At 41.9% G+C, this 20,492-nt stretch overlaps 1 protein-coding gene across 1 annotated transcript; it reads left to right on the plus strand.

Moving 5' to 3' along the window:
• The first annotated feature begins 5,659 nt into the window (after nucleotides 1-5,659).
• frk (fyn-related Src family tyrosine kinase) lies at nucleotides 5,660-18,211 on the plus strand. Its single transcript, XM_041958180.1, has 8 exons — nucleotides 5,660-6,288; nucleotides 9,753-9,874; nucleotides 11,749-11,912; nucleotides 12,049-12,217; nucleotides 13,312-13,470; nucleotides 15,192-15,373; nucleotides 15,948-16,113; nucleotides 16,265-18,211. Exons 1-8 carry the CDS (start codon nucleotides 5,894-5,896, stop codon nucleotides 16,471-16,473), a joined length of 1,566 nt encoding a protein of 521 aa, XP_041814114.1. The 5' UTR covers nucleotides 5,660-5,893; the 3' UTR covers nucleotides 16,474-18,211.
• The last annotated feature ends 2,281 nt before the right edge of the window (nucleotides 18,212-20,492 follow it).

Genomic DNA, 20,492 nt, shown 5'->3' on the forward strand with positions numbered 1-20,492 from the left:
ATCAAGTCTCACGCTGACACAGTGTCAGAAGGCCGGTGCGTGATCAACACCCTGAGGGCCGAGCAGGACGCCCTTCGTCAAAAGATGGAGACGAACAACTGGCAGCGACACGTCTCAGAGAAGGAGACGTTGTTCAGGAGAGAAGTGGAGGAGTTAAAAACTCAGCTCGACACTCAGATCTCACGAAACCTTGAGCTTTCCACTGAGCTCCAGGCCGAGAGAGAGGACGGGCGACCTCCCCGTAAAAAAGCCAGGCGTGAAGAGGAGCGTGAGAATGAGCCACGGAAGGTACAACAGCCCTTCCCTCATGCCCCCGCCATCACACCCCCGAAAGAGGCCCACGCTGCTCAAGTCGTTCAGGAGACGCCGTCCACCAGCACCGGCAAACCGACCCTCGAATCCACGGAGGTTGAAGATGCTGACAAGAGGCTCCCAGAGACAACAAAGACTGCTTCAATCTGGAAACGAACAAGACACTTTTTGGGATTAAGGAAACCTGAAAAGTGGAAGAAGTAGGGGACTTCAGGTCCCATGAGGCGGGCATGGTGGTGCACTGCCTAGCGGTGTCATCTCACAGGAACAACCTGTCAACTGGTTGGTGCCTTTCTGTGTGGAGTTTGTATGTTCTCCCCATGCCCGGTGGGTTTACCCCGGGTGCTCCGGTTTCCCCCACGAACAAATAAAAAACAAAGTAGAAGAAATATATAAAATATAATATATAACATTTAAATATATTATATTTTATGTAGAACATTAACAAAACATACAAAAAAAAATACAATTCATTCAAATTTTTGCAATAAAGCAAAATAAAATAACAAAATTCCTGCATATATAGTTGTATATTGTGGTTATATAGTCTCTTCCTGCCTTTCACATGAAGTCATCAATCATCTGTTATTATCACAGTGACCCACTCTGAGACCAGTCAAATACATTTCTTTTCTTCAGACATTTACAGCGGCTTATTGTGCCTACAGTAGGCATTTTTAAGTAGCCAGTAAGAAGACGTATGTTAATAATATTATTAACATCAACAAGGATAATAATTATTAGTAGTGGTAATATGTATTCAATGAACCATGTATTCATTATTATTCTTTTATATTTTCCCTCATTCTGTCTATCCTTGATGTTGTTCTACGTTAATGTTAGCAGTGTTGTTGCTTATTGTTAATAATGTTGTCTATATTAGTTTTATTGTGTTAAACCTAAAAGCCTATTTTTCCACAAAACAATAGCTCAGCATGTTTTTTGAAAATCTAAATGTCAAGCTTAATGAATTGTTTTTGCAGTATATATGTTAAAACACACTAGACTATAATGTCAAAGGTCACCTGTCATACCACTACATAAATGCAGTTTAATGAACAACACCAAATTTCAAGTGTCATATACTGGGAGAGCAAACTTGATAAAACATGTTACAGGTGATATTTAAAATGAAGTGAATACAAAAGGAATCATGAAGTGTATCAAGCCTGTTAGCACTGACAAACAGTTAAGTATGCAAAAGATGGTTAAATGGATATTATGAGGATAGACAGAGATAAATGACTCATTATTGAGATCGACTGACAAAAGTAGCTTCAGTTTCAGTCTTTGGTCAGAAGGCTCTATGCTACTGAAACACTTTTAACTGACATAGATGTCACAATGCTCAGTGTTTGTGCATTTCTATAGGAATGCAGTGAGGACCCCAGTGCAACGACGGCTGGAAACTGATGGGATGTTTCAGAAAGTTTATTATTTTGGCCAACAAAAAAACTAACAGGGCTATCTAAGTTTACTGTCAACCATCAAGCTACAGCAGTGATTTTCAAAGTGTGAGGCGCGCCTCCCCTGGGGGGCGTCAGAGGGCTTCAGGGGAGGCGAGAGAAAAAGTAAACCTGGGACAGGATGACACGCAAATTCGCAAGATAGATCGATTCTAAGTATCTCGAGTGAAAGTGAGAGTGGGCACAGGGTCTGGGGTGAGCAGAAAACAGAGGAAGTATGACTCTGATTATAAATTAAATTCTCAGTCTATTTGAGTCCTTCTTGTATTTCTGAAAAAAACACCGAACTCAAATTCTCCACTGGCAGCAAGGTAAAAATGCGTCCACTCTCTGCGTGCTGTTATCCTTTTACTGGCGCGTGCAGTCAGCTGTCAACCTGAATAATAAAAGGGCTATTTCACTGAACAATGAAAAAATATAAATATATGCTAAATAATAGGCAATTAAAATATTAATCAAACGTGGTTAATGGGATTTCTGCTCCTGACCCTCAGCGCACTGACGGTCTGTGCGCCCTCACCTGCATCTTTACGCAGGATCGTAAGCTGTCATCTGAGAGCGCGAGCGATTTCTTTCAGAATGAACGAACTAAAATCAAATATACTTTAAATAAATGCTCATGAATTATTTTCAGGAGCCGCATCAGAGGGATGAAAGAGCCACATGCGGCTCCGGAGCCGCGGGTTGACCCCTGACATACACAGATGATTAAAATGTTTTAAAAATATGTTTAAGAACATACAAACATGTTTAAGATGTTTACAAAAATAAAGATGTGCATGACATTTATTGTTTAAAACCTTTTTTTAGTCTATGTGGAACATACAAAGCAACAACAATAATAGTAATAATAGTAATAATAATTAGGGGGGGTAAAGGTGGGGGCGGCATGCTTTTGAGTTCTCTTAGAGGAGGCTCACTATCCCACACTTTGAAAACCCTGAACTGCAGCAATCAGAACTGAGATATTCTACTCTATTGTACTCACACCTAAAATCAGATTCAAGGTTCAGACAGAAAACACACCAAACAGTGGGTGTAAATAAAGACTATGAAACAAGTGAAGACAATGTTTGGACCTGGAGGATATTGGTTCAAAGTTCCCTCCACACCACTGTGGACAGGGCACAAAGAGAGCACTCTGGATAGCCCCCAGCTGCTCCCAGAAGCAGGATCAGCCCCCTGGAGGCTGCCGCGGTGCACTGCACTGATAGCTTCATGAATTTCTCTCTGTCTCCCTTTCCCTGTCAGACCATTTTTAAACACAGAGGAGACAGAGAGAGACAGCTGAGATCTAATGGTTATTGATTGTTTGCTGAAACTTAAAAGAAGGGAAAATATGTGTTGAAATACATGCTAACTTCTAATGAGTAACAAAGAGGTGCCCAGATGTTTCTTTCTGGTTTTTGGGCTGGTTGGATGAGATGGTGAGGCTACTGAATTGTCATATTGGTGGTGGTAAGCTTACCTTTTGGTCATTTAATGATTTCCACCACCTTTGCCTGGCTCAGCTCCCAATTCTCACTCTCAAAATAAATTTAGATGAGCAAATATAATAAGCATTCCCCCTTTCCCTCCATTTATGAACGTGAAAAAAGCTTGAACATTTGATTTCTTTTCATTCAGACGCTCACACAACAGAATGCCACTGATTCCAATCCTTGATTAGATTCAGGTGGATCCACAGGGAATGTTTGACATCTGATCACAAAATATAGTTCAAGCAGCACAGTGAGTGGACGAAGGACTACAAGAAAATGACCTTTGTTTTTTTGAGGATTAATGTAATGTGTGAGCAGGTTTAAGAAAAGCAATGTGATCAAATCTCTTCTCTGACACCAAATAAACCCATGACTAGCCCATTACTAGTCACTAGTAATGTTTCATGACCTGGTCCTCAGTCCACACATCTTTATTTGTTCTCCCCATAGGCACAATAACCTACTTGTGGGTTTGCAAATGCTTATAATTCATAGGCAGTATTAAGGACAGAAATCAATTGGTCCACGACCTGCAGCAGTGTTTCAAGGACCAAATGTAATTCTGGAAAGTCATGAGGAGCTCCAAAATATGAAATATTAAAAAAATATTAAAAACATGCCTGGAAACTGCTCATCATCTATTTTCACAATATGTCATTGGTCTGACAGCAGTAGTCTTGATCTCATTTATTTCTTATGTGACTGCAGAAGTGATACTTTTCACCTACAGCATCATATACAGCCTACACCTATAACATTAATTATGGTGTTGTAGGAACAACACCAACATGGGGATTTCAGATAAACCTCTTGTGGCACCCTGTGACAGCTAGTGGCACCCTGTAGCAACCAGTGACACCCTGTGGTTGCTACTGGCAGCTAGTGGCTCTCCGTGGCAACAATCAGCTCCACTGGGTGCCTTACAAACTTATGGGTTAGACACATAGTTGTTCAGGTCCAGCCCTGGCTTTGTTAAATGTGTTGCAGATGCTAACATGTCTTTAATTATCATAACATTAAACATTATTGATGAATAAAAAATAAATAATTTATCCGATTACTAAAAGGTGATGACAGCCAGAACACTATTTCTACTGATAAGTAATGCTAAGTTTAGCTTAGTTGTAATAAAATTACGCATTAATGTGGAGATGAAATAGTATGAACATAACTTCATTGCATTAATTTGATCTACCACAATGAAAATGATTTTAGAAAAGTAGGAAATTGGGAAGAAAGTACATTGTGAATACATCTAAATGTTGTGTTTGGAACTGACATCTTTGTTTTCACCAGTTTACTCAGAAGGTTGAGTACAACACTGCACTTCAGAGTAGTATTGAGCTGAGTTGTAATCTCCTCTTTGTTGTTTGGTGTTGTTGCTGACACAAGGGGTTAAATTAATAACTGGACAGTCCTGGGAGTGTATGGAGAGGTGTCGAGGGCTGCACACAAATCATTAAACCGACTAACATGGTTGACTGGATTCCAAAATTGTAAGGATCAAAGAGGAAATATGGTGTGGTCGCCACTATTAAAGCAGCTGAACTATCAGTCATCAAACCATTTATGACTCTATTTCCATTGTGAAATGAGGACAAACTCGCTACACTCTTTAACATTTATTGTTTCACTCTTGCCCTTGCTTAACATTTGGTTTTATTCTGGTTTTAAGTCTCAACAACAAGCTTCAAACTGGTACACTTGTCAGTACAAAAAAAGAGAAAAAAACAGCTGGCATAGCTGAAAATAGCAGGTAAATACTGACTCTCACTGCTGAATGGCTGAAATCACATTTCCCCTCTGACAGCAGCTTCTTCACATCAGGCTGGCAGCTGTCACACTGCTCTGACAGTCGCTTCCTCTCCTGTGTCTTCATCGAGTTCATCTTGGAGAAGCAGCCTCGCAGGTGGAGGCTGAACCGAACATGATCAGTGTCATTTAGATTTTGGTAGTTTAATTAATTGATGTACGATTAATGTGCAACATCAACAAAAGTAAGTCCTGCATTGTCATCTTCTTTTGTGGCCCCTGTGTTCACCCATCGCCTGACCATCATTTTAATCTATTATCTCACAACTGTAACTTAAGAAGTAAAAACATTACTTACTGTTGGATCATTTTTTCTTACAGTCCCATAGCTTTTTCTGAGCACACATAATTGTAACGTATCACCATTATCTCATTTTTATTCAGTCCTTATCAGGAATTAGCTCCTTGGTAAATCATTTAAAAATGTATGATCATGTAGAATCTCGACACATTTCTCGAGTAGCCAGCCTCCTGTGCCATCAGCTGTTTCCGCTCAGGAGCTCCATCCTGCAGCACGGCCGCCTCAGGACACCTGAGGTCACGTGGCCGCGGGCCGCTCCTCATTCCTCAGCAGGTGCAGGTGATTGGCACAGTGGAGCTCCAGACCGCGCACCTACGAGGAAACTGCGTCGAAGCGGCGGCCACTTCCCTCAGTGTGGGTCTGTCTGGGTGTGTGCTGGGGTCAAAGACCACTTGCCGTCCGGTCCTGGGATTATTTTGGCTGTTTTGTGGGACGTGGATCATGAGCGAGGGGGGCTTCCCCAAACCGTTTCCGTCTTTACTCCCGGCACGGAATGACTTGCTGTGATTGAGGACCGCATCATGGAGATCCAGAAGAGTTTTTCTTCGTGTTGGCGGCGTTTTTTGGCGTGTTTTAAAAAATCGAACCAAGCTGGGGAGGACAGCAGAGGAGAGGCGGCTGCCACGGTGATCGCAAACCCCGGTGCTGAGAAGAAGTCAGAGCCGGTCCTTCAGTCCAGCCGGTCTCTGCCGCCGCTGCCTGTGGAGAAAGCCGGCCAGTATTACATCGCCCAGTATGACTACTCCGCTCGCACCGAGGAGGACCTGAGCTTCCATGCGGGGGACACCTTAGAGGCCCTGGATAAAAGTGCTGGAGAGTGGTGGTTCGCGAGAGCCGTCACCGGGGTCTCGGCCTTCAAGCAGGGCTACATCCCGGCTAATTATGTGGCACCTGTGGAGAGCATTGATGCAGAGCCGTAAGTGTGATTTCATAATTGTACTGAGAATGTAGTCCTGTCTGAAACAGCGACCCCCTTTTGCCAGAGTGTGATTCAGTTTTGAGGCTGTGAACACTGTTAAACGCCCCCTGACGCACAGTCCTTCAGGGACCACCAACATGCCACTTTGGTGTCACTCCACAGAGGCAGAGCGCTGTAAACTGGCCCAGCAGGGCCTGTTTATCAGTGAGTAGTGCTGGATAGTGTCTACAGAGAGGAAGGCGCAGATCAAACTAGTTAATGATTGTCTGTGACCAGGAAATGGAGGCTTCCAGGTTAATAATTCCCTGAAGGAAAGGCTCAAAAACAGAGCTCAGCAGCACATTACACAGCCCCTGCTGGCATGACATGGACAACTGTATATACTGTTTAACCACTGCGCTACGTCATTCTGGATCACTCCAGAAACTGGTTTTGCAACCGACTTTGCAGATCGACACTAATGAAAGGCCTTGACGTGTTCACATACCATTAGGAACCTATCCAGGCGTTGTTGTCCCTAATAGAAAGTCATAATCAAGCAGTACTTTTTTCTTAGGTGCTGTGTGAAGCTGGAGAAATAATCCTACTCCTGTTTGTAATGCATTCTCAGCCTACTTGGCAAGAGAAACCAGTTTCATCCCAGCAGCACTCTGGTTGATCTTGTTGCGTTTACAGGGATAACAATAGCTTTGATTCCCTCCATTAGTCAAAGCATCATCGTGTGTCATAGTTTTCACTGAACGACAACCTGAAGGACACGATGTGAGACGAGACAGAGAATAGTTTCATAACGCATCGTGACAGCATGAGCACATGAATATCTGGGGCCAGTGGCAAACCTCAGTGTGGGACTCTGTAAGGTTAAAGGTCATTCAGCGTTTTAATGAGTATAATATAGTGTACCTCCACTAATGAATGTAACACTGACCATCTCCTTATATGTCAGAGGATCATATTTCGATTCTCGCGCTGACCTGATTAGTGGCTAGTTCAAGATTCTGGACTTGTGGACTAAGATTCTTGTCATGGGCCTCTGTAGCTGTTCTCAGTTTCATGAGGGCCAGATTAACCTGCTAGGGCAACCCGAGGGATAAAAAAAAATAGTTGTGGGAGCTTATTTAATGATTTATTGGTTTATTTAACAGGGAGAGTGCACATTCATCAACATTGCTGTAAATGTGCCAGAGTTAGTACAGAGGTTAATGTCCATCTGCCGTCCCTGGACAGACGTCACAAAGTCACCCTAAAAAGAGAATATAAGATTAAAATGAAGGAACTGAGATCATATATAAGCATGCAGAGTAATAATAACAAGAAGATATGAATCCTAGTAAAAACATCATACAGGACACTATTAACAAAAACTGGGAAAGATGTGGAACGCTCCAAAAACACCTGTTTGGATCATTCCACAGGTAAACAGGGTGATTGGTAGCAGGTGATAGTATCATGATTGGGTATGAAAGGAGCATCCTGGAAAGGCTCAGTGGTTCACAAGCGAGGATGGAGCGAGGTTCACCTCTTTGTGAACACGTGATTGGAGCATCCCAACTTTTTTGGATTCTGGATTTGCTGTGTACATACAGTACAGAGACACTGTTCTTTTACAGTGAACAGCTGCACCACAGTTGGAGCCCAACAGACATGTAGTCAGTGAAAAACTTTGGAAATAAAACACTAGCCCTCTTACCCTCTCTTTATCTGACAATACTGAAGAAGACTTTGTCAAAGACAAAGAAGGAAGTTAAATAATCATGCCTCAGGGCCTTTCTGGTGACGGTGTTTTCACAGGTAATTCAGACAGACTGTGATCATTAGTTTTTTGTTTTTTTCCTCTGCCACCCTCTGATTTCCACACCTTAGCTGAAGTGATGCTTTACACCAGTTCATTTGTTAACGACAGGATTCTGTTTTTATTTACGTTTTACGCAGCATCCCAACTTCTATGGTTGTAGTATATTGCCAGGTACGATTTAAAACATGCAACAACGAGGCAGATTGTACAAGACATGCACAGCAATGAAGTGAGGGATATTAATGCTAGATATTAATGTTAATGATAGAAATATGGGAGGGGCAGACCACCAAGGCCAGTAGTCCACTCTTCTATGATATGCAAATCTGCAAACACAACCACTGTCTTTGTCTGGATATATTTCCAGAAAGAATATTTGGATTTGAATAAGTGTATGATATGTCTGCATTTACTTCTTCCAGAGCCACAGCTTAGTTGAACAAAAAAAAAAAAAAAAAAGCTTTGTCCCAGTTGGTGCAGTGTTACAGTTGTACTGGTTCTCCCATGAAACCACTGTCCCTGAGCGCTCCATAACAGCTTTCTGCATGACGTTTGAGCAGCTTCATGCAGGCTACCAGAGGATCACTGGCACCTTGACTATGTTTTGTCACTATTGAACTTTACTACCATCTACTGGATTTTAAGATGTATGGCATTTATTCCACCAAAGCCAATGCCCTATTTACGGAAGTAAAAAATAATTAGTGTATCTGATCTTAATCCAGATCCAGATCCAGTCCAGGATGTAATGGGTCCTTCCTTGGCCTATGCTGCACCCTACTAAAAAACCGTATAACATTTTATTGATCCTTTAATGTATGAGGTGGTAGTTCATTTGTGGTAATTTGATTGCGTATGAAATTGTTTAGGATGATGCATCATCAGCGTAGAATGACAGTAAATGATAAAGGCCTTAAGGGATAATGCTGCTCAATTCTATATCTTTCTTACTGTCAACAAATCTCCAAGACCAAGCCAAGATCTCTCAATATACCATCCTGTCTGTAAGCCCATTGGTTCCTACATGGAGACAGAAATCATAAGCGTTTCTTACAACAGCTGGGTACTGCAGTTTTTAATAATCGATGCTTAAACAGGAGAAAATGTTGGATCTGTTGGAGTCTATTTTCAGCAGTGGATTGACTCACATTTGTTGCTCTAGTGAGTATTTGTGGCAGCAGGACGGTGTATGTGGGACTGAGTCGAAATAAACTACAGTGTGTGTTCATGGTAATTAAAGAACATGCCACCCAGTGCAACCCTGTGGCTCACTGATGTCTTTTTAATAGGTTTTGGATGACTGTGGCGCTCTATGGCACAGAAGAATAAGACATACGATATACCAGGCTTTGATGCACACACAGGACTTGTTAACAGGATTCATTCATTGTTTGTTTGGAGTTTTTAGGCAATTTGTTGATGAAAGGAAAAATGTTGAATATCACTAGACTCTTCCTTTAATGCTAGATATTAAAAAATGTTTCATTGGGTATAAAAAGTATGGCCTTATATTGTCCATTAGTGGTGCAGACAATATTAATAAGACAATTTGCAATCAGTCCAATTATCAGTGAACCTTTGCAGCCCCTGACAGTTAATGTGTTTCTTATATTATTATTTAAACTCAGAAACTGCTGTTATGTTTGAGCAATATTGTGCTTTGCAGATGGTATTTCCCTGACACCAAGAGGCTGGATGCAGAGAAGATGCTGCTGGCAGGAGGGAACCAGCACGGCGCCTTCCTCATCAGAAACTGTGAAAGCCAGAGAGGGGAGCTCTCCCTCTCAGGTGAGCTGAGAAAAGAAGCTTCAGGGGCAGTTCAAGCTTTGAATAAAGTCTCCTCTTACTTCACCAAACACTAATTCAAGTGAATTTCAAATCTTTTGCTCGTACATTTCTTTATAAAAAGATGCGCACACTAATATTGGAAATGAAAAACAATTATATCAATTCTGAAAGAAATGAAAATCTTTTAAAAGCTGAATTAGTAAGTTGGAAGCATGCATGTTCATGCCTGTGTGCCCTTTGTGAAGGTCATATTTCTTTTTCATCCTGGCATTGCTGAGGCACTTTAATGACTGAGAACCTGTGTGATGTCTGAATAATATTCCTAATGCAATCATGCTGGCAACAAATCTCAGTTATACTGGTGTATTATTCCACTTGATCAATATTTTCTCAGATGAAGTCATGCTAGTTAGCTAATTAGCATGCTGCTGTCTGTCTGCTGTGTACTCCTCTGCCACAAAACCTACATTTCCAAACATGTGACTCACTCGATTGACTCAAATGATTAACGGCTCGAAGGTCATGAGGCTGTAAATAGACGTCTCTGCTCCAAGAAAAACCAGTGCGATAGCTTTATCTCCCTCTGTTGCAATCTGTCTTTCCACTGTGGCCGAGCTCTTTCCTTCACCACTGAATTCTTTCCATTGCCATCCATTAAACTCAGCCGATGACATCATCTGTTTCACAGCCATTAACCACAGGTTCATTCACTGACTGTGTTAATCTGGTCACTCAGATGAAATCATGTGTACCCCATGCTAATTTACCTGATTCAGTTCAACTAAATCTAAAGAATAATGATGCCAGTATTTGCTTTTTTTGTATTTGTAAGTGTTAATACAGCAATTACAAAATTTCTAATAATGGCCACCAATTACCATCAGCGTTTGAATTTGTGTCTGATTAATGCACTGATAATCTCTGATAGGAACACAATTAATCTAAGAAATGCTGTATAATTCAAGACAATATACTTAATGAACTCTCCATCACTGTTTGCATGTGAAAATGCAGAAATGTGCCGAGTTTAGCAACTTTCCTCTCAGATTTCTTAATGAACTTCTGTACAGAAACTGAGCAAGAGCTTTCCACCCACTGAATTTGCACACACGTTGTGTATTTATGTTTATCTGAAATGAACATTCGTAGTCGACTCCTTAAAGCTGCACAAATAAATATTTTCATATAACACTGTAATGTAAGAGTGTTGACAGTGAACCCACAGATAATGATCATAAACCAGCTCTACAGTTCTGTTTGAGTCTGCAGAGCGTTGTCTTTCAGCTCTTTGTTTTGGTTTTACTGCCTGCAACGTTACGGTTCAGGTTCTGCCTCACTGCTCTCATCAGCCTCATTTCCAACTGCATGAGGCAGCTGTTGGCAGTGAGAAAGCTCTGGCGTGTGGTGCTGGGCAGGGAGTGTGCGGTGGGTTTATCAGAGAGACAACATTTACCGAGTAGCTGGTGCACATAGTGGAACAAGGTGAAGCAATGTCAGTGTTTTGTTCACAGCTTGTGGGTTTGCCCCTAAATGACCAAAAAAAAAAAAAAAAAAAAATCAATGTTGCTTTAAACCCCAGTCAACACAGTTAATAGATAAACATTTCTATCATGACGACATGCTGTAATGATAATAGCAAGTCAAAGGAGCAATAAAAATATGTACACATTAATTACAAAGGAATGAAAATGGGAAGGTCTTTGCACATGAAGCCTGTTTTAATGTCTCATGCTGGTCATCTAAGCAAGACCTCGAGAAACTGGCGTTGGCTTGCTTTGATTACAAACTTTAGGCCCTCTGCACCTTGAGGAAGTCTTACTTAGACAGTCTTCTTGACTCTTGAGTATTTCACTGGATGTTGCCTTGTCTTTCAGTGCTGGACAGTGGGAGGGTGAAGCATTACAAGCTGAAAAAACTGGAGAACGGTCACTACTTTGTGTCGAGGAGCAGATCCTTTCAAACACTGAATGAGTTAGTGGAATATTACTCCAAACAGGCCGACGGTCTCTGTGTGCGTCTGGGTGAGCCGTGCAAGAAGGTAAAACATGAACCAAACACATCCTGTTTGCTTCCTGAATCCCACTGTTGTCTTGTTTCTAGTCAGTGTGCACTCTTCTATACAGCATGAGGTCCTATTGTCAGGTCAGTAAACCGTGACTCATCCCTCTGTGTAGATGGAGGCTCCACAGACTCATGGTCTGTCTTACAACACTGTGGACCAATGGGAGATTGACCGCAAGTCCATCAAGCTGCTGAGGAAGCTGGGAGCCGGTCAGTTTGGAGAAGTGTTCGAGGGCCTGTGGAACGAGACCACAGCAGTGGCAGTGAAGACCCTCAAACCTGGTACTTTAATGCCTTCTGCTCTCTGACTAAAGGTGTTAAACCAGAAACAAATGACTTAGGAATGAGTGAAAATTGATCATATCAACAGTACAGTATGTGATCTGTAAAATCTGATAATACATTCAGTATCTTAACTAGCACAGTATGGTCTCTCTGCTGGGTGTAGTTAAGGTCATAGCTGCAGCATTGTAAACAATCTGGAGATGTGAGAGAAACGTGATGAATTGTACTTACAGACAGGAAATGACCCGTCTGAAAGAGAGTTTTAAAAAGAGATTTTTCTAAAGCTTCCTGTATAAAGTAGGAAAGTCTCTCAATCTGTTTATCCCAAATAAGTTAGCAGGGACCACTGCTGACTTTCTGTGCACAGGTGTAGTGTAAGAAGCCATACCACTGGACATGTTGTGGGCAGTGAATAAAACATCAGCTGCTGAAGTCTTTGGTTTTATACAGATTTTTACTCCATGTGGTTATCATTGTCATTGCTCTGGAAACATCCATTTACATGGTTTATTTAACTTTGCAGGTGGCTATTTATCAGAATTGAGAATTAAAGGTCTGGTATGTAGGGATTAGGGGGCATATATATTGGCAGAAAATGAATATAATAGTCATCATGTTTTCATGAGTGTAGAATTACCTGAAAATAAGAATTGTGGTGTTGATATCAGACCGAGCTCTCTGTATCTACAGAGGGAGCGGGTCCTTTTCAATGTAGTCCACGTTGCCCCACCTTTTTTCGACAGTAGCCCAGAACAGACAAACCAAACTCTGGCTCGAGAGAGGGCCTGTCACATTTTTGCGCATTTGTAGCAGCCATAGTAGGGGAGGGTGAGGCGAGGGGTATTTGGTTGTAGGCTGAAACCTCACCGCTGGATGCTAATAAATCCTACACACTGGACCTTTGAGTAAAATTCTGTATTAAGAGTATCTGGCAAAGAGTTACACTTGGAAGCACTGTTTCTTGTTTGGAAAATGAACTGGATAGTTAGCATGAGCAGTGCTATCCTCTATGGCGAAGCAGATGAATACATCAACAGAAAGTCTGTAAAACAACTGCGTGTCAAAGTGTAACCACTGAACACCTCTTGCAGGTACCATGGACGCTGAGGACTTCCTGAGAGAGGCTCAGATCATGAAGAGGCTGCGGCATGCCAAGCTGATCCAGCTGTACGCTGTGTGCACCCTGCAGGAGCCCATCTACATCATCACAGAGCTGATGAAGAACGGCAGCCTGCTGGAGTACCTCCAGAGTAAGACGACCTCACTGTCTTCTACGCATGACTACGGGCTCCTTTATGACAGGATCAGAGTCCAATGCTGCCGCTGTTTTTTAAAAACAGTCTCCCAACCTGTGCAAAGGTCAAGCTGCTATAGAGATTTATCCCAGAGCCACAAATTTCCCATCATGATATTCATGTTCATGTAGTCTCAGCCAGTGCCAGAGGCTAGTGCAGAGGCTTATAAAACAACTTCCTTGTGTGCAAAATCCACTCCAAGTTCCGGGTCCATCTACTTTCCCATGGAATGTGTCAATACTTAGTTTTCAGCTGTTGGCACCAAGCCGGCATGGCAGGTGGAGATCATGTTGAGGAAGAGTGTCACTTGCTTTATGGATGTTTTCACCATAAAAGTTTGTGCAGAGGTGCACATGTGTACAGTGATGAGCATCATATACATTCATTACATGTTTAATTCAATACACAAATCCCAGAATAAACAAAATGTGCACCAGGCAGTTACTGCTCTGTTGCAGACAGTCTTTTCTCTTTAGTTTTTTTGCCTTCTGCATTAGTTGGACAGTTTTAGTTTTCAAGCTGTTAAAGCACCTGATTGCTGCAATTTAAATCAAAAATGGTACTCCTTCTCTGAGCCATAGCTCAGACATGATTCGCATTTTGAAAGAAGACCTTTCATTCGCTTCAGTTTGGACCTTGTACTTGCTTGGACGTGTGGAGTGCTCACCTCCAGACAGACACGCTGTGCTGTAGTGGGAGAGATTTAGAGTGATGGTCACTCTGACGAGCGCTGCTGTGGAATTGATGTCTGCAGCCCTGAGACATCCTGTGTGGTGACCTACATCCACATAACTCACCATACACCCCGCCACTGTAACGTCTCATGGCGAGGCCATGTTCAAAGTCACACAAGTATAAAGTATGACACACAGTCTGGACTGTAGCTGCTATTATACATGTAGTGAACAGTAACGTGACTGCAGCAGTTAGAGTCAGACATAGTCCTTGAGCAGATTTTATATGTTTCCTCAGTTTTGACAGGTGTCCGTTGTTCTGAATGATTAGATCTCTGTGCACACCCACACAGTCCTGAGGAGTTCTCATCAGGCAGTGAAATGGACAGTGCACCAGGGCTCAAAACAAACGGCAACCTGTTAAACATACCATAGAGTTTAATGAAGTGCTCAAGTTTCAATAGTGCAGACGGCAGCATGTAACGGCCAAGAGTTAGATTCAGTATTTTGGTCAGAGATCAGATTTATGGTTAATTAGCTACAGTTGAGTAAATTTACTCTCAGTGCTCATTTTGTCAAAGTTGATGGTCACAGAATAATTGTTTGACTTCTATTAGCTTGTGACATAAACATGAGTTATTGCCTACCATGTGATTTATAAGAGAGCATTTCAATTCTATTTAATTTGATTTCCAATTTTAAAAAGATAAATGGCTCAACTGTACTTGGATTTGTCAGAGCTCCATGTTTGGGGCAAATTGTTGGAGGAGTCACCTGCTACCTGCTTCCAGCATTGGCCAAAAGTTAGAAATAAATCTCAGGGGCACAAATTGTATCACCATATAATGCAAGGTTGGTTATAGCTTCTCCAGATTGAAACCAATAGGCTGAATAATTGTCTCCTGGAGAAAACATCTTATCACCTCTCTTTCTCTGCCACCTGTGATACCTCTGACACGGCAGGACTGCGACTGATCCTGTGTCTGTCTGGCTTGATTACAGAGGACAAGGGCACCACGCTGCGTCTCTCTGACCAGATTGAGATGGCTGCCCAGGTGGCATCAGGCATGGCTTTCCTGGAGCTACAGAACTACATCCACAGAGACCTAGCAGCCAGGAACGTCCTCGTGGGCGAGAACAACATCTGCAAGGTGGCTGACTTTGGCCTTGCCAGGGTCTTCATGGTGGGTTCAACATTAAAGTGGTATTACATACTGCATGTGCATTGTTCTTCTCAATGATCACAAAGAACACTACACTAAAGAAACACTGGCAAATGAATGCACTTTATTGCCTCAAAGTGAAACTAAAGCAAGCCTGCTTTTTCCACTAATTATACATGGTGCCCTCTTTTACTGGCATTGTTTGACAGGTTTGTCACCGGTGCCAGGAAACACCTGGGCCTCATGTTACCAGCCTATAAAAACTCTCCCTCCCTCCCGGCTTCCCTTTTGTTTATTTTATACACTTCACGATACTCGTACACCATTCTCACCCCGCTGGCACACTCTACACTACTGACATCACTCATCCACACACCCCATGTCTTTGGCTGTTTTGTGCATCATTGAGTTAATTCTGTTATCTAAGTAGTTTTATTTTGAAATGGTGGGTCTCCCATTTGGTCATGGCTTTCCGAGCCAGGTTGTGACACATTATACATTATTGCCTCCCTTTAGGTGTTATGAGCAGTAAGTGGAAGTGCTGGTCTGTACACTAATGTAAGAACCTGTCTTGTGTGCCTTGTTTTGTTTCTAGAAAGAGAATGAAAATGTGTATGAGGCCAAAGAAGGAACTAAATTCCCTGTGAAGTGGACCGCTCCAGAGGCCATGCATGACAACAGGTTCAGCATCAAATCTGACATTTGGTCCTTTGGAATTTTGCTGTATGAGATCATGACATTTGGACAGATGCCTTACCCGGGTGAGCCTCATCTCTGAATGTTTGTCTGAACAGAGATTTACAAAAAAAGGAAAACAGAAAGTGTGATTGTCTTATGATCAAAAGTCTCAAAACCTTCCAGCTCAAAATTTTCTCCTGTAAGATACATTTTGTCCTTCTGTGATTCTTCCAGCCATGACCAACTACCAGGTGGTCCAGAAGGTTCCCCAGGGCTACAGGATGCCATGCCCCCCCAGCTGCCCCAAAGTCCTGTATGACATCATGATGGACTGCTGGAAGGAGAACGAGCAGGAGCGGCCCACGTTCGAAACCCTGCAGTGGAAGCTGGAGGACTTCTTCGACCTGGACGTAACCTCCTACGACGACGCTGGCCGTTACTAGCACCACGACCAGGCTGTGACACGCGGGAGACAGAGACAAACAAACCAAAATGTATTCTCTCTGCAGTGTCTCACAGTCAAACATGAACACACACTGTGCTGATGTTTTTATGAAGTAATACATTCAAATCGAATTTAAAAGCTCACTGCAGCCAAATGAAGGATCTGAAATGTTGCAGTGAGGAAGCTTTTACTAGAGCAACAGTCGGTTGCGACACCCCTGAACTCGCTTTGTTCGACAGCTGAATGCACTTTCAGACAGGCTGTACACGCATGGAGCCGAACCCTCCAAGCCTCCTTTCAGCAGAGACAGAAAGCTGCTATCTGTCCATCCCGCTCAACCGGTTGTTCCTTCACTCAGCGTAGCTTGCATTCTTTCCACTGCTTACCTGCGAGCAATTACCAGAAGGTACCTGAGAGGATTTATGAGTCATGTTCACTTGCGAGCTCAATCTGTTCGGCTTTGTGTCTTTGAATGAGACTGAGTGAGCGGTGTGCATTATCCGCTGATCTCACTCCTGACTGCGCATGTAGCAGCCACAGGTGATGTAACATTATTCAACGGTAAGTGACCCATTAAATGAAAGCACAATAAGATTCTCTCTTATAAAGAAGCTGCTTCTGCTTTTCTTACATAAAAACTAATCTAAAGTCAAGTCCACTCCCTCATTACATACTGATTGTTTCACTTAAGGCACATTTCTTTTGCCACTGCAATAACTGCTACAAGAGAGCTGAAGCCAAAAGAGCAGTTCAGGTTTGTGTGGAGGCCTGCGGGTGTCACGGAGAGAAAAAAATATTAACGATTTAATGATTATTTAAAGCTGCATTGATTTTTTGCAACACTCAAATATAAAACTGCAGCAACAGAAGATGTAGATTGTTGTCTCCTCCCGCCAGCTGTGTGCACCAGCTGTGTTTTCATATTGAGGTGCCTTATATTGAGTCATTCCTTTGTACTAATATGGCTAGTTTATCATATTCAGTACACGTGTCCTCGTCCGCTCAGGACTTCCTGCGGTATTATGTTGTATGTCCATTAGCCTGTTGATAGTGTTGGTTGCTATCATTTGGCTGAATATACACCACTGTGTTAGCTTTGTGGCAATGTAGTGCAAAATAAACAGTGCAAGCTGTCAGGCCATGGATCATCTGTCTGCTGTCAATGGGCCACATGTTAAATGCAGTTTACTTCAGATCTTGGATGGAGGTACATGTGCGTGCACCAGATTTTGCCCAAATGTTTGTTTGACATCCGTTAAACATACCCATTACTTTTTACTGATGGGAGCTACATCGTATCACTGTACCTGTAAACCTGCAGTGCACTCATTCCTATCTGCTTTTACAATGACGCACATTTAGCTGAATGCATTGTTTTGGAAGTCTCGCTCATGTGGCACGTACATTCTAATGGCTCAATGACTGAACAATGTGAAGCTGGACTTTAATCCCTCTTTTTTGATTGTTTTTGTTCAAAGCTGTCGTGCTGCTCTCAGATCTGTGGCCACATTTCTTTCTGACCATCAGTAGCCAAAAGATTGAAGAGTCGGATGTTTGACACATACACTTAAGTGGTTAAAGCTGGTGGATTATCTCATGCGCTGATGATTTTATATGATGTATTTAGTGTTGTGAACAAAATCTTGTCAAGTGTACATTAAACCATGGCAGTGTTTATAATCATACTGTATTTTAACATAATTATCATATATGCATATCACAATTAAATGACTTATATTTGCTATGAGCTTGGTCGGTTATTGGTTTTGATGAAGTGTTTGAATTAAAATCAGCCACGTCAAGATCAAACAGAAGACATAAGAAAACAAGAGAACGTACAGGATGAGTACATTATGAGGATACAAATCATTTGCAAATATAAAAGCGATTAAATCAATTGAAATATACTGAATAGAAGCCAGCAGGCTGCAGAGCTTTCTCCTATTGTGTTGTCCTCTTTCTATGCAATCATTTCTCAGTCATTCAAACTTGAAACTCATCTTTTCACCTTTTCTCATGGCTACTCCATCCCCACAGTCTCAGTGCTGAAGGCCTCAGACATAAAGGTCCACGTCTCTCTTGCTGATGAGTGTTGATAATTCTCTCAAAACAAACACTGGATCACTCTGAGTAGCCAAACTATGTGTCCCTCTTTCCTCCTCTTCCTCTGTGTTTTCTCTGTCTCTTGGTCTCTTTGTCATCCTTTAACCAGGACTTTGTATTGGTTTGAATCGTATTGGTGCTTCAGATGTTTGTCCGCTAAAATGTCCAGCATGGGGGAGGTTTCAAGGTACTACCAGTCCACAGGAGCACCTAGAAGTTTGTCAGTGTCTTCTCTGATTCACATTCTTTGCAGATGTTGCACTTTATTTGCCTAATATTGTCATTGTATTTGCCAAGTTGTAAAAATGTCATTATTTCTGTCTGTTCTATGTATGCTGCGAGCCTGTCTGCCCTGAATCTGTCGCTCTTCCTGAGATTTGTTCCTCTTTTTTCCTCATAGGTTTTTTTAGTTGTATGTTGTATAGATTATAAAGCCCTCTGAGACATTTTTGTGACTTTAGGTTATAGGAAAACTAAAACAGAGCACCCTGGCAGGCTATAACAAAGAGTACAAGTGATCAACTGAGCAGTATTTTATGCTTTTACAAGAGAAGATCAGAAAATTAATCTTAGGGTTTCTGTAGAACAATTGTCATTCTAGTATTTTTAAAAACTGAACTTTTTTTTAATTTCAACCCTATTTCAAATACACTAACACATACTAATGCAACCTAAATGAGTTTTCCCTTACAACTAGTTTAGCCAACAATATAAACTGAATGAATAACTTGGGGAATTAGTTTGCCGTTTTACAACATCTGATAACACAAAATATTAAAATAAGATAAGACTTTATTCATCCCCAGCCAGGGAAAATCAAGTGTTACAGGCTGCAGGCAACAGCAGTAGGAGTAACAACAGAATAGAAAAATACAAATAAAAGTTGACTCTATATATACGTACATTTTATACAAAAGCTGGCTGGCTTTCTTGAAAAACCTGACATGCTGTACCTATATTCACCATCACTGAGTGTCAGACAGCTTACATGTAATTCTCCAGCTTGGCCACACGGTGGTGCTGACACCCTCCTGGTTCCTCTCAAGCCTCACAGCCCCCTAACATCTCACTGTAGCCAGCAGATTCAGTTAACATTCCCCCAAGTAAAACCAGTCACGTGTGACAGTTTAACCTCCAGCCTTTTGTGCCGACGTAACTCTTACATTTTTAGTGTCTGCACTAAAATCCCTCTGATATGTATTCCTTCTGCCCGTCTCTGTCAGAGAGGAGTGTGTGAGCAGAATGAAATCAGTGAATGGTCGCAGGAAGCCGTGACTCTGGTGACCTCGGGGATATTTCCCATGAATATCTTGACTGGTAACCTCCGGCCGAATGATAACCCATCTATAAACAGATGGCATCTGTTGAACGTTTAATTATCTGGTTAAAGTCAACCAGTCTTGAATTTGCGGGTAATGTCACATCATTGTATTTGTGTTATTTAAATATAACATTACGGTCTGCACATTTTAACCACACAGATGAAGACATTTTTGGAGGAAAGACTGAAGTGATGATATTCATCACTTCAGTCTTTCATTCAATATTCTGATAATGAGTCCATTGTCAGATACACACACCATTTGCTGGGGTATTTTACAGATAGGTTGGCTAAATCAAAATATCTTGAGAGGATTGCTGCAGTTCCCTGCAGAAGCCAGAGCATCTCCTGTGTTTCTCCAGTAGCACTCAAGTATGTCATGTCTAGACCTGTACTGTATGAAATTTTAGCAGATGAGCTCAGGAGCAAAGGCCAGCATGTAGCATGTAGATTACAAATCTCAGCCTCGGCTGTGCTCATCATCCTCTGCCTTACTATCAGCTTGGTCCGAACGATAACATGCAAAAATGCAAATGTGAGCATGTTAGCATGCTAATGTTTAGCACATTTGTTAGTAGACCATCCAGAACACA

This window comes from Chelmon rostratus, chromosome 18 (genome assembly GCF_017976325.1).
Source record: "Chelmon rostratus isolate fCheRos1 chromosome 18, fCheRos1.pri, whole genome shotgun sequence".
Lineage (NCBI taxonomy): Eukaryota > Metazoa > Chordata > Actinopteri > Chaetodontiformes > Chaetodontidae > Chelmon > Chelmon rostratus.

Bases quoted from the DNA above. Each gene is read 5' to 3' on its own strand.
- frk (XM_041958180.1), top strand. From the start codon at position 5,894: ATGGAGATCCAGAAGAGTTTTTCTTCGTGTTGGCGGCGTTTTTTGGCG. The intron at 9,875-11,748 runs GTGAGCTGAGAA...CTTGTCTTTCAG, and splicing joins AGGGGAGCTCTCCCTCTCAG to TGCTGGACAGTGGGAGGGTG. The intron at 13,471-15,191 runs GTAAGACGACCT...GCTTGATTACAG, and splicing joins CCTGCTGGAGTACCTCCAGA to AGGACAAGGGCACCACGCTG.